The following is a 13,666-nucleotide window of genomic DNA, read 5'->3' as shown; positions in this document are numbered from 1 at the left end:
ATTAGCTCCTCCTTTCAGTTCACATCCAAGATTTGGGGCCCAAGACTGTTTGGAAGGACAGCTAACAAACACCACCTCCAACACACACTTGGGAGGGGGATAGAGCTGGACTCTGACAACCTGAGAGAGATCCATGTTAGTTGGCATCATGATTGAAGAGTTTCCCGGGAGCTTCTTGTTGAAGACTGGAATATAAGCTCAGCAGACACCAGTGAAGGGCAGTGTGTAATTCAGCCCAGCCTGGTTCACTGCTTCAGGCACGTGTGTAAAGTTCCTTGACAGATGGACCCAGTGCCACTGCAAATTTCAGTTCCTTAGCAGAAGAGACCCCAGCAGCTCTCGTGTCAATCTGCTGCAGACATTTCTAAGCTGTGAAAGGCAGTGAGGTCAGGCTGAAGCACCAATGTATTGACAGAGCATGATAACAATCATGAGCAGGATGATTTCCAGGCCTGGGCTAGCCCCATTCTCCTGCTCTGCTGTGAGAGCAAAGGTGAGCAGTGCAAGGAGCTGTGTATATCACAAATCCGACATACTCACCACTCCAGAGTCCCTCAGTGAGAGTGCTTGATCCCAAGAGCACAGGTTTTGCCCAGCTGAGACTTGCAAGACAGGCCAAACCAGATGCTGGGCCACAGCCCCTGTGTGAATAGAGCAGGGCAGGGCAGGGCAGGTGGGGCTGCCTCCATCAGCCCAGGGCTGATACAAAGCCAGCCCCACAGGCAGGATGGCTGTGTCCGAGCAAGTCTGTGCCAAGAGGCACTTTCCCTGTGTTGATGGAAGGACCAAGATTCCTTGCTCTTTCCCTGAATACCTGCCCTGGAGAGGCTCCTACTCCCATTCCCAACTTGCATGAACCAGGCTCTGTGAGACAGAGGGCTCCTCCACAGGTACTTCCAATTCCCTGACTGAGGAAATGGCTGGGAAAGCTCATGAGACAAATCCTGTTGCAGCTGAACTTGGAAGAAGCCTTCCATCTCTACATTATTTTCATTGAGGCATTGTACTTCCTACCAATGGCTGCTCTCTTCACAGATGTTTTGTATCCATTCCTTCCTTCATTCGCTGTTTGTGCACCCTGAGGTCACGCCCCCTTGAGTGCACGAAGAAAAAGGTTCTTGCCTACATCTGTTCCAAATCTCAATTTCTTCCCTTTTTTATTTCAATAATCAATGCAAACAAGAAACCAAAAGTCTTTTTTCACCAGCTCCTTTAAGAAGCTGTGCTTGTCATTAATGAGAAATCCTAACTCCTGGAAAAGTAATTTCTGGTCTTACTAGTGAGATGCATATCATCAAACTCTCCATTGTAAGCCCTTTACCAAAGCTGTCAGGTGGCCCATTTCCCCTTGCCCTATCCACTCTGTGCCTTGAGATCACCTCAAGTGATCTCCCTCTTCAAATCCTCCCTCCCTCCACCTCTTCAAATCCTCAAACACCAATAGTTTCATCTCTGACTTTAATGGGAATCACTGAATCAAAGGGAACACAGATTCTGCAAGCAGGCTTGTATTGCTTGCAGGATATTTGTGCACTTTGGTGACAGAGCTGCTGACAACCTCAGAGAGCAGGCTGGGGAAGGCAGCTCTGGTGAACAGCCATGGGGTGAGAGGTGCTGGAGTGTCACACTGCAGTCTTAAGCATGTGCTTCATGTGCTCCTGAGTGTAGATATCTGCTGGCAGACGTCTCTGCATGCTAAAGAGTGTCTCTGGTCAAAAACCTGTGTGAGCATCTGCTCCCTTGGAGGGGCTTTGGGATCAAAACAGCCTGTTGTTCCCTAGAGTTCGGGGGTCTGAGTGGGAGCCAGAGGGGCTCGTCCTTTGCAGAGAGGGTGAGAACTCTGGAGATGGTTTTCAGAGGCTGCAGAAAGGACACAATGGAGGAGGAAGGAAAAGGGAGCCAGGGAAGAGAGAGGGGGAGGGAGAGAGAGAGAAAGAGAGTGCGCCATTACTATCAAACTTTCAAACTTTCCCAAGGCACAAACCTCATGGAGCCCACCATTACCTGTTCTTCTCCCCTTCCCTCCTAAATGAGCATGCAAAGCTATGTAATTCTTCAATAACTGATAAATTATTAAAAGGGGAAAAGGGTTATGCACTCATTCTGAGATGCCAAAAACAAACCCTTCCAAAGTGCCTTCTGTGATACTGGTTAAACAATGCCCACAGCTCCTTTGCTTTTGCTCTCAAAGCAGGTACAAAACGTTAACTACTAACTTAGACACCAAGTTGCAGACCATCAAGCATCCATCCACTCATCTCACCCACCAAACAGAAAGGCAGCCCCAAGATGTAACTGTAAAAAAAACAGGTAGCAACAGCTACACATCCTGCAAGTACTTGATAGCAACAAACTAGAACAAATGCAATGTGAACAGGAGAAAAAGCAGGCTGGTCTTGGTTCTTAAAATTTCTATGCAAGGAATAAAGCAAGCACTGAGCAGAACCTCTGAACTTGCCTCCTTTGAACAGGCAGCATCCTCCTTAGAGAAAGAATGTGCTCATCAGTGGGATATCACAGTCCATCTTACTCATAAACGGACTAGAAACACTTTCAAGAAACTAGATGACATGAATAGTAGGCCAATATATCTTCCATGAATATTTTCTTGTGCCTGACCTCTGTAGCACTTTGGCATTCAAGAACTGGCCCCCTGAACTGTAGTGCTGCAAGGTGGCTGTTGTAGTTGCAGGAAAGGAAAAGGAATGTGACCCACAGAAGCATTTCAGCATGGGGAATTTAGAGAGCTGCAAGGCGATTACCATGTTGGGAGTTACTGGGGAAGGAGATGAGAACACAGACCAGGGGAAAGCCCCAGGGGAGCTCTGACCTCAGGGACTTACTTTGAACAATGACACTGCAGGGGATTTTCCTGTTTATTACAGATGTAGAAAAAAGCTATGAAAGTGCTCTACCTGAGCCACAGCAGACCTGCTGGGATTATTTGCTGAGCTGTGACAAGAGTTTGGATGGAGAAAAAGCCTGCAGCTCCTCTGTATCACTTGTTTTTGTTGTGAGGCACTCAAGTTGCTGTGGAATATTGTCCAGATGTCCAGACAACTGCTGTTGTGCCTCTGGAATGTGATGTGGGATGTGATGGGATGTGCTGGGATGTGATGTGGTTAGGACACACAAGTGCCAAGTAGGGTAACAGGGAAGCTCTCATTCCACCATTATGAACACACTAAACAGAGTTTTTGATTCCATGTCTACTTACTTTAAAAATTAAAATACCACACTGTCTATTGTCTCCAGACTGACAGACAAGCAAGATCAACTTCCTCTCCCACCTCAAATACAAGCCTTTAAACATCTGGGCTTTTATTGCAGGTTTCTGCTGCCAATAGCGGCACTCCTTGATACTGTCTCAGTCACAAAATCTAGAAAGACAAAAACTTCCAGCTCATAGCAAGACTGTGTGGAAGAAAGAATAGCTTTTTGCTGTCTTTGTTGGGCAAAGTTTTGCCCAACACACACACACACGCCCCTTTTGTGTGTATGTTCACAGTATTGCCTCACTGCCAAAAATGGGTGGAAATTTTTCAATAAAAGCTACAATGTTACTTGCCTCCTTCCTCTTTTAACTGCATTTGAAATTCTGGTTTTATTGAGTTTGATCTACTAGAATTCTACAAGTGATCTGAGAATGGACATCTTCCTCCTGAGAAGGCAAAATAGAGTCAAAGCACAGACAAAGTGACTTTGCCATGTTCACAACACTACTTGTATTCACTTGTGATTGCATGTTTTCACAGATACTCTGACAGCTAGGAGGGTGGATGTCTCAAATGTGATTCAGTGCTCCTGCCTCTCCAATAAGGCCTGAAAAAGCTGCAAGTTCGTATCTCCAGCAGCCTACCAGCAAAACCAGGAGCTTCACATTCCTAGGACAAATGTGGATTTACTTTTTTTTTCCTCTCTGTGCCTCCTTAAAAAGGGAAACAACCAACTACACAAAACCAAACAACCCCAACAACAAAACCCTGATCAAAAACTCCTGCTAACTCTTTATCTGATTCAGCCAAAACCAAATACACACGTTCTTTCCTTGGCCACTTTCTTCATATCCCAGATAATATGAAGAATACTGCAGACTTGTCAGGGCTCATGCCAGGAGCCAATGCTCCCTGCCACTGAGTCCACAGTACAAGCAGAAGTAGACCCAAGCAGGCACAGAGAAGAGCAGGGTGCAATGCTGCTCTGGGGAAAGGCAGCCACTGTAACTACAGCCCAGCCCTGCAACTTCCTCCCTGCCAGGCACACCCAACTGAGACACATGCAGGGGTCACTTCTAGGACAGAAAACCCAATCCCAAACTTGGTCCCTGGAAGCTGGATTATTGTGGGCGGCAGCAGGAATGCACATTTTGGGGTCTGCAGCTGGTGTGCAGCAGCTGGCATGCAGTGGCTAGCTACAAGTAGCTCAGGGTGGAATTTCTCTCTTGGCCACTTGGATTTGAATTTTAAGCACAAGCCACTCTCCCATCTATTTATTTTTGCCTGCATTGTTCCTCTGCCCCAACAGCCACCAAGCACAAGAATGTTTTTCCCCTGTGGAGTAAGGAGCTGGCATTTTGGAAGAGAGCATCTCATTCTCACTTACTGGAAAGCAGAGTTTGGAGCATCTTAAAACAATATTTAGCCTGTCAGTCCACCCAGGGTAACAGGAGGCAAGACCTATACCACCCAGGGCAGACTTTTCAGCACCTTACTGATCTGGTAGAGATGAATCTCAGCAGGAAAAAGTAGGACAGATCAAATGCTGGGATGAGCTGCGGTGAGCAGGGAGAGGAAGGACTCTGCGCTTTCTCCCCCTGCTCAGACCGAGTACTCGCAGGGTTTACAGCAACTTCTTGCTACCAATCTGCTATAAATCCTGAAGCTGTTTCTAGTCCTGTTGGCATCTCCTGGGATGTAGGCTCTCTCACTTGCAGAGCTCTTGCTCAGCTCAATACTGGAGTTTATAGCTCTATATACTCCAGTTTTGAGTATATAGTTTTACCTCATGGTCTCTGCGACCACTTGTGTACCACCTGCCAGCCTGGACACCACTTCAGTGTTTCTGACTCTCCTCAGGGGTGGGGAGACAACTGGGCAGGGAAGAGCTTTCTATGGCCAGGTTACTGGCTCTTCCACCCCACAGTACAGCTGGTGCCTGGAGTCAAGCCTCTGCCCTGCTGCATTTCCTTAGGAAAACCATTGAGCCCACCTGGCTCAATGTCCCCATTCCTTGGGGCAGCAGGCCAAAAAACACTGCAGAGGTGCAAACCCACGGCAGATGGGGGCCAGTGCTCTGTCCAGGCAGATGCATCACGGGAAAAACTTGCTCTGCAAGTGGGTACTTACGCGAGGGTCCCACACACGGTGAGGTGTGCCCGTGCCAGGAGTGCCCTCACTTCATATACTCCCCTTCGCTCACATAGTCCATAAAAGACCCCGGCAACTCAGCAAAATCTTCCAAGACAAGACTGGTGGAGTCCTCACCCAGCAGGTCACTGTCGGGCCGGGATGCCCGGGGGCGCGGAGCCGGCGGTGGCGGTGGTGGCGGCTGTGGTGGTGGCTCAGAGACGCTGGCCTGGCCAGAACCGGGCATCAGCTCCTCACAGTCCTCCAGCTCCCCCTCAGAGGAGGCTGGCCCGAGGACATGGTAGAGGCTGGGCAAGCGGATGTCGAAGCGGAGGCCAAACTTGGCAAAGAGCTTCTCGTTGAGGGAGTAGAGCTTCTCCGAGATGTCATAGCCCAGATGGGAGGAGAAGAGCCGAGCGATGTAGCGGTCCTTCCTCAGGAGGAGGTACAGCTTTTTCCTCGGCCAGGTGATGTAGCTGCAGTCGGTCTCGGCTGTCAGCGTGACCTGTGGGGCAGGGAGAGAGTGGAGTAAGTCCCGCTGCCTGGGCGGGGGTCACCCACATTGGAGCCATGTGCTTCACTCCAGGGAATGACCTCAGCCCCTTTGAATCCTATTCTCCTTGGAGATGGTGGGGCTGGAGAGCCAGATTGTCCTGGTTGAATGACCGGATAAATCCTCACCTGCTGCTGTTTCCTCTCCCTAAGGAGGTGAAGACCCCATTTTCCTATGCAATTAATAGCATGTCCTCATTTAACCCAGCCACAAGTCTGGCTATGATTCACCCTCTTGCTTCCAGATAATGCTCCCTATTGACATCTGAGGGATGTAGCTGAAATGAACAGGGCAGCACAGAGATCCCCATCCCTCCACAGAAATGCTGTAGAGGGGGATATTTTTGCATGCCCAGGCAGTCTGAGTTGCCAGCAAGTAGTCCTGGGGGAGGCTGCTGACCCATTCTGCTGCTGGATGGCACAGCCCCACAGACCCTGCTCCTAGAAGGCCCTGAGTGTTTGAAGAGCCACCTAAAAAGCTTGCCTGGTCATCCTGTGCCCAAGTGACACCCTATCTCAGCAGTTCTGCTGGATTCTGTAGGGCTGAATGGCCTTGAAGGACACTGCAGCACAGCTCAGTGAGAGGAAATAAAAAGCTTTTACTGTGTTCAAGTATACATAGAAAACTCATGAGGGCTTATTGGACTGATTTTAGAGAACGTTTCATTTTCCTTCTGGTTTTGCCAATGTAGAGACAGACTTCTTCCCCCTAGGTGTAGGACAAGAACAATTTCAGTCAAAACCATTATATAGTATGTAAGTGTATATGATACTAAATAATAATAAAGACAAGAAATGCAGGAATGGTCAAACTGCCCTGGGCCAAAGAAGAACATCCGAGTGTAATGGAGACACTGGCATGAGAACAAGTGCCGGAGCCAAAATATCCCGGGGGCTCCCTTTCACTCTTTGCCCAGGGGTCTCCTTGGTCAGGCGCCATGGCAGAGGGCCACTGGGAAGCTGAACATGGCTTGGCTGCATGTGTGTGTCCTTGGGATTGATATTTAATGCCACTGCCCTGCAAACAGCTGTCTGGTGAAAGAAATATAGGAGATAAAACCTGAGAACTTTCCCAGGCCAGGCAAGCAAAAAGAAAAAGTTACACAGAAATTGAAATGACCAGAATCTCATTTTCCTAACCAACTTCTGTCACAGTGATCAAAAGTGATCCCTTCTTGTGAGGGACTGACATGCAATAAGCAAATCTGCCACCAGCAGCAATACAGCAAGACAGATTTCACTCTTGAATCCCTCCTGACACAAGTGCTCCAGCATCAGCAGGAGCCTGTAATTCAGCCTTCTGGGGAAAAGTGCCAGGCCTGAAACCAAACTCCTTCAGGCACTGGGACCCAACAGTCCTGTGGGAAGCAGGCAGCCAAAGAAGAAAACTCAAGGAAACCAGCTATTCTCGTAGACTAAGTCATGCTTCTGCCATTTTTCAGTGGGCTCAGAATTGAAATTTTTCAATCCAGAGAACCATGAGGCAAGAAAAACCTTCCATGCCCTCTTCCAACAAAGACACAGAGCCCAACATGCACTTTTTAAACCAAATTATTGTGTTGCTAGGAGTAAGGTTGAGATAAGTTTTATTAACTACTTGGGAGAGAGGGACTAGTGGGTTAAACAGCTGCCAAAAGCAGCATATCACCATGGTTAAGCACCGCCACCAAGAGTGAGGTCCTTCCAGGACATCATCTGGTCATGGACTGGTCAAGTTGGACCTGATGACTGCTGGTCTTGCACAGCTGCTACTTCTTCATGCTTCTCTGTAAGAACACATAGGATTTAGGCATTTCCAGCATATGGCTTTCCCTACCTAGGGCTCTACCTCCCCATCCTGATGCCCGGCACATCTGACCTCATTGACCAGCCCTGTCTTGCACAGCAGGAGAGATGCCAGAACATGGTGCTGGCAGGGATGGTGCAGCCTGGCACCAGCCTGCTCCCAAGCTGTCTCACACACCACAGATAAAGACCCTAAGGAGATTTGGGAACATTCAGTTCCATGGAAATCAGCTCAGAAAATGCTGTGGATGTCTTTGCAGGTTGCATGCCTGCAGTCAGCCATTTCCCTGCCCGTAGCACTGGGCAGCCATCACTCTCCCTGCTGGATTCTTAGGCAAATACAGCCCAAGAGCTAGCAGCAGTCTGCTGCCAGATTGAAGACCTGTGCAAAACATGAGATACCACCAGCCCTAGCACAGCCATGCTGTTGTTGCCCTTTCTACTTCATTACCTTGATCTGACATCCCTATTTCTGCTTGCTATCTGTAGCCCTGTGCCACAGCGACACAGCCAGCTATCTCCTGCAACCATAATCACTGGTGATGGCACTCTTTTCAGGAGCAACTACCATGACCCTTTCACACATGAGCCAAATTCAGATCCTAGGAAAGCAGATTTGGAGATCTGCCCTGTTTTAACCAAGTCTGCTTGGGGCTACCCTCATGAGAAAGCATCATTCCCTCGTGACCGTCCCACGGTCCCAAGGGATTAGCAAAATCCCTCCTCATATGCCCTAACTGACATAATCAGGATTGACATCCTGACAGGTATCAGGCCATCCTGGGATGTGCATTAAAGATAGAGGGATGTAGGCTTAAGTAATCTTCTCCAGAAGGAAAGCCAAAGAAACACTGTGGGTGTTGACAGCAAGGCCAAAATCCTTTCAGTTACTGCAAATGAGAATTGGTCTGGCCTCTCAGCAGGGGATCCTTCTGCTCAGAAAGAACCATATTCGGGTGTGAATCACCCTTTCTGCTTCTCCACGCAAAACACATGACCATCAGAAACTTCTGTGAGGAACAGGATGTTTATGGATTTACATCACTGCTGCATATTGCCACGGCTGCCATCCTGATGCCAGGACAATGCACCCTGCTAGCAGTGTGCAGGGCAAATGCACCGGCACAGGTACTAGAGAACATCAGAAGGGAAGAGAGCCAGCAATTTGACACCTTGGATAAACTGGAAGGGGCACCATGCTCCACCCTCCTTGCTCTCAGCAGATAGTAGGAGCATGCCCTGAGATCTTCAGAACAAGGCAGGAATAAAGGTTAAACAGCTGATCACACAATCCTGTGCTGGCTAAACTACCAGGAAGGGGAGAAAAGTACTCCTGGTCAGCTTTGAATGGCATAATGAGGCCTCTCTACCTCCTTCTCAGACATATAGCAAAGCACCAAGGAGCTGAGCTGGGGTTACCTGGAAAGTTCCTTCCTCAGAGGGTCGCAGTGACTCCCATTCTGGAGAGTCCAAGAACTGGTATGGAAAGACGTAATGAAGGAATTGTCCATCCTGGCACACTCGGATCCTGCAGAGGACAGGTGAGGCAGACAGGCTTAGGCCACAAAGCAGATGTCACACAAATCTGATAGTTCAAACAGTTCCACCAGGGAGGAAAGAAATACTTGTCCCACACATCTTGTACCCTCTTAGGACAGTTGCAGGTACTTTAGTGATGAGGCTATGCCTCCTTTTTCTGTGGGAAACTATTTGCTGCCACTTCCCCATACTCCATCTGTTTTCTGTTTCTTGCTACAAAGACAGCTCTCACAGGTGCAATGCTTGGTCCTCACCCAGGACTTCTCAGCCCACCGGGCTGCTGCTGCTTTCTAGGTACTTCTAAGCCAGCCTGTAGCTCTTTGTGCTTGTATCTTCCTCCTCTCTCCAGGACTGCATGAGGGCACTCCCAGTCTCGGTACTGGGAAGTCATTTCACTCAGGATCCCACAAAATCCCTCTGCCCATGGCTCCTCACAGATCACCCTGAGAGCTCATAGTTTGCTGCACATTACCACCCACTTTCTCTTCTCTTCTAAGTATCCCTTTCGCCTACTTTTCCTACAATTGCCTGCCAGGGTCAAGGTCAAACGTGCAGCTCTGCTGTGGGAATCGAGAAGGATTGCACAGGCAAGCAAGGACAATGCCAGGGCACTCTGGAGTTCTATTCATAGCTCTGCATCACCAGACTCAGGGCCTCTTGCTTTCCTGTCACCATGTACCCCTGCTGTATGATGCACAAAGGCAATTCTTGCCTTCAGGAGTTAAAAGACTCTGTTAACCTATGGCTTCCAATCAGCTGCCTGGAAGGATCAGGGACTGTAAGATACATTTCCTGATCCAGGCATATTCTGCATTTCCAAGACCCCACTTGCTCAGTTTGAGAGCACCATAACAGCAATGCTCTGCTGGGTTAGCACGGACCTCACAAGGCAACAGGGTGGGTACTGAGAAATGTAAATCCGTTCCCATCTACATGGAGCATCTATGTACACCCTTTACCAGCCAAGATGCACACTTCCCACTGCAAAAAAGAGCCCAACAACTACCCACCATCACCATCTTACTGTCTGTTGCAGTACTTTCATGCCCACAGAGTAGCATGAATTATCCAGTTATCCACATTATCCAGTGCAGGTCAAGACAGCACAGACTCTTCCCCATCGACATTATTTGCAGATACAGTAAACTTCAGAGCCAGCTGCTCACCAGAGATGTTTGGTAAGGGGAAGACCCACTGGAAACACATGCACCAAATTTCCCTCCAGTGCTTTGCTATTCAACATCCTGATGGATCCAGGGTGCTCTTAACACATCTTAGAAAAGGGACCAGCACCAAAAAAAAGGGAAGGTCAGCCATTCTTCTTTGCACACTTCCTCACCAGAGAGGATTGGCAACTGCAGTAAAACAGGAGCCCCAGGTGAGGCTTTGTATTACCAAAGGAAAATCCTTGTGAGACACACCTCCTGCAGCTCAGCACTGCTCCTATTTAGAGATCTTCTTCCTTTCCCATTCTTATGTAACATTAATGCCAAGTTCCTGGCAGCAGACTGGAAGCCAACACTATTGCTATTTGTATGCATCTGGATTTTGCAAATTGTTAAGTGGATGTGCTGCTAAAGGCATCCCACAGGATCTCAGGTGAACAAATGCCAGTACTTGATGAGCACAGTTCATTCAATCAAATCTCCAGTGAGACTGTCTAGAGGTCCCTGAGGTTCTCCTTGGTGGTCCAGAAGAAGGAATATCACAAATGCTTGACAGGACAGGGAAAGAAAGACAACCTGATTAGGCAGGATCTACCACAGGAGAATACTCTCTCTTTTGATGAAATGATGCTCAAAGTGAAAAATGTCAAAGCCCTGAGGGTTGGGGTGTGGGGAACAGGAACTTCTCCCTGAACACTGCTGGCCAGGGAGAGCAGGTGAACTGAGGCCTCAGCACACTCAGCACACAGCTCTACACATCACAGAGGTGTGCCTGGTACCCCCAGAGACCACAGGACCAGATACACTGCTCTCCTGCCTTGAGAAACACATTCTCACAGCCAGTCTGCTCCCATCAGAAATAAGATCACTTCAAAATGACAGACAAAGGGCTAAGGATTCATCAAAAGTATCACAGGTAAGGCTGAGCTGACCATTTCATTGTCCATTGCTTGTGTCTGCAAACGCTTCACTGAAATACTCTTAAGTTAGAAAAACAAAACAAAACTAACACCCCAAAAAGCAAATTTCCCCCTTCCCCAACAAACTGATGCATATCTCAGATCCTTTCCAGAGGAAGGAAATAATCCTCACCCCAGTTTCTACGGAGGGTGATAATAAAACAATAAGCCACAGTGGTTTGCTGTCAGACTTTGTTCAGAAATGGGGGAGCCTTTACCTGCCCGACAGCAGCAACGAGAGGCGGTCAATGGGCGTCTTGCCTTCCACTGCATAATTCTGGTCTCTGACTAGCGACTGCACCTGCTCTTCACAGCACTTCACGATTTCTTTGTAGACTTCCAGGGGCACCTGCAAGGGCAGGTACATGGTCTTGTAGAGGAGGTCAAACTCTTCTGGGATGGTGTTTCTGCGGAGCCGGTAAGCCAGGTGAGCCAGCTGAAGCAAGCAGGCGAGGACCAGCAGCATGTTCCAGATGAAGATATCCAGCCCACAAGCGCTCAGCCAGCCCCACAGAGCATAGCAGAAGTAGCCTGGGGCCAGGAGGCCAAATATATAGAGGGACCCAAAGATGCCACTTCCCCCCATGTAACCCAGGAGGACAATGCAGCTGGCCAGCTGGTAGGCTGCTTCCTCCATAATCTCCTTCCAGGCATCACACACAGGAGGCTGGAGAATAACCTGGTCCCAAGAGGGGCTGTTTGCGCTCATCCTTCCCCACTCCCCACCCTCCCCAGCCGTCCTGCGCTCAAAATGAATTGTCATACACAAAGGGTGCTGCAGAGGTTGGAAACCAGAGCTGCTGGGTAGCTGTTCCTCCTCTTCCTCTTGAGCACCGTCTGGTCCCACAGCAGCGCTTCAGAGCAACATGCTAAAAAAGTGCTGCAAATGTTTTTGCACTAGAAAAATTCCAAAAGTGTTCACTTCTCCTCTTTGTGGCTCACAAAGCGTCGGCTGGCCCCCTTCTTAGCCACAACAGTGAGAAAAGAAGCTGGCAAACGTGAGGCCAAAAGAGCTCAGTCAAAAAAAGAGTCGAGGCCATTAGCTGGAAAACTCAGAGACAGGACAGAGATCTTGCAGTGCTTGTCTTGCCTGCGCTGCAGCAAATGGAATAGCGACAGTGAGAGAGCAGCAGAGGGAGCTGGTGTTGAGTGTGGAATGTGTATCTCTTGGCAGCGGAACGGAGAGAGACCCCAAATGGATAACCATGTTTGGAATTGAAATCCAAGGAGCAACAGCAGCAAGGAGAACAGAGAGCAAGCATGCACCCGCTACTTAACATAACTCAGGCGGCCAGATAAGCCCAGCGCAGCACGAGGAGGGGAAAAAAGAAGGGAAAACAACCAGCTTATCACAGCGAGCTCCAGTCACACATGGGGCTCTCCACCGCTCTGTGCTCCTGCGAGAGAGTGACTTTCACACAGCAGATAAAAGGAAAAAGGTCACCCATTTTCCCACTGTGGCTCGTAACTGTGGCAGGGACTTAGCAAAATAAGAGAGGCTGGCTCTCAATTAATGCTCTCCAGGTCCATTACAGCTTCCCCTTACTCCAGGGAGCTCCCTCTCGTGGGGTGTTTTAGATCAAGGGGCACAAGGAAAAGCTCTGCACAGCCAGAGAACTGTGAATACAAGGGATATAACTAGAGCCTCTGGCACCCAGTTTCATCTATCATGAAGATGACACTATCCTGCCAAAAGCTTTGTGTAACACTTGGAAGCATGTTTTGTGGGGAAATCCTAGTTGAGGGATTACAGGCTCTGTTGGGAAGCACCCTTGAGAAATATCATCTCACATTTTCATTTTTTTTAATAGCTATTTAGAACTCGCCCCAGATCTTCATTTAGCCCAATGAGGACAGCCAACACTACCCACTCAGGTAACCCAGGACATAGGTGCAAGAGGAGCTTTTTGAGGTCAGTCCTCCATGGTCAGCTACACAAAACATGCATAAATACAATTCCTCCCCTGCTTCAAGTAACACATTATCAGTCACGCAGACAGGATCTGCCCCACTGCCAGGATGCAGTTACATTTCAGGCATTGAAGCAACCCACGTGGTCTCCCAACACAGTATGAAGTCAGCCTGCATGGGTCAGTGGGGTAGAGATAGGGTTTCAAGGGTGGTCGTGTTTCACGCCAAGCTTGCAGCTGCCCTGCCTAACATACCATTCCCATTGGCACCATTCAGTTAAAGACACACTAATCACCTCTCCTAACTAACAGTGCTCTGGAATAACACTGTCTCACAGGCAAGGCTGCAGCAATGCTATATGGCATTAAAGAATTCATCGTGGTCTTGGCCAGTACAATCTTATTTCTTC

The 13,666-nt window shown here is 48.7% G+C and overlaps 1 protein-coding gene across 2 annotated transcripts; it reads right to left on the bottom strand.

The window, feature by feature from the left end:
• Nucleotides 1-1,698: 1,698 nt before the first annotated feature.
• Nucleotides 1,699-12,537, bottom strand: POPDC2 (popeye domain cAMP effector 2). 2 transcript variants are annotated; one of them, XM_014253479.2, is made up of 4 exons: nt 11,565-12,536; nt 9,102-9,210; nt 5,484-5,850; nt 1,699-1,860 (listed from the first exon to the last, which is right to left on the bottom strand). In XM_014253479.2, exons 1-4 carry the CDS (start codon nt 12,107-12,109, stop codon nt 1,778-1,780), a joined length of 1,104 nt encoding a protein of 367 aa, XP_014108954.1. In that variant the 5' UTR covers nt 12,110-12,536; the 3' UTR covers nt 1,699-1,777. The 2 variants fall into 2 exon arrangements, with proteins under 2 accessions (XP_014108954.1, XP_014108953.1); XM_014253478.2 differs by having other exon boundaries at nt 1,729-1,860; nt 5,346-5,850; nt 11,565-12,537.
• Nucleotides 12,538-13,666: the final 1,129 nt, after the last annotated feature.

Source organism: Pseudopodoces humilis, chromosome 2 (genome assembly GCF_049639895.1).
Source record: "Pseudopodoces humilis isolate 2021_Gansu_Grassland_sample_001 chromosome 2, ASM4963989v1, whole genome shotgun sequence".
In the NCBI taxonomy this organism is placed as follows: Eukaryota; Metazoa; Chordata; class Aves; order Passeriformes; family Paridae; genus Pseudopodoces; species Pseudopodoces humilis.
Note: the sequence above shows the minus strand (reverse complement) of the source record. Positions and strands in the feature narration are given on the sequence as shown.

Bases quoted from the DNA above. Each gene is read 5' to 3' on its own strand.
- POPDC2 (XM_014253478.2), bottom strand. From the start codon at position 12,109: ATGACAATTCATTTTGAGCGCAGGACGGCTGGGGAGGGTGGGGAGTGG. The intron at 9,211-11,564 runs GTAAAGGCTCCC...TGTCCTCTGCAG, and splicing joins TCGTTGCTGCTGTCGGGCAG to GATCCGAGTGTGCCAGGATG. The intron at 5,851-9,101 runs GTAACCCCAGCT...CCTGCCCCACAG, and splicing joins CTGAGGAAGGAACTTTCCAG to GTCACGCTGACAGCCGAGAC.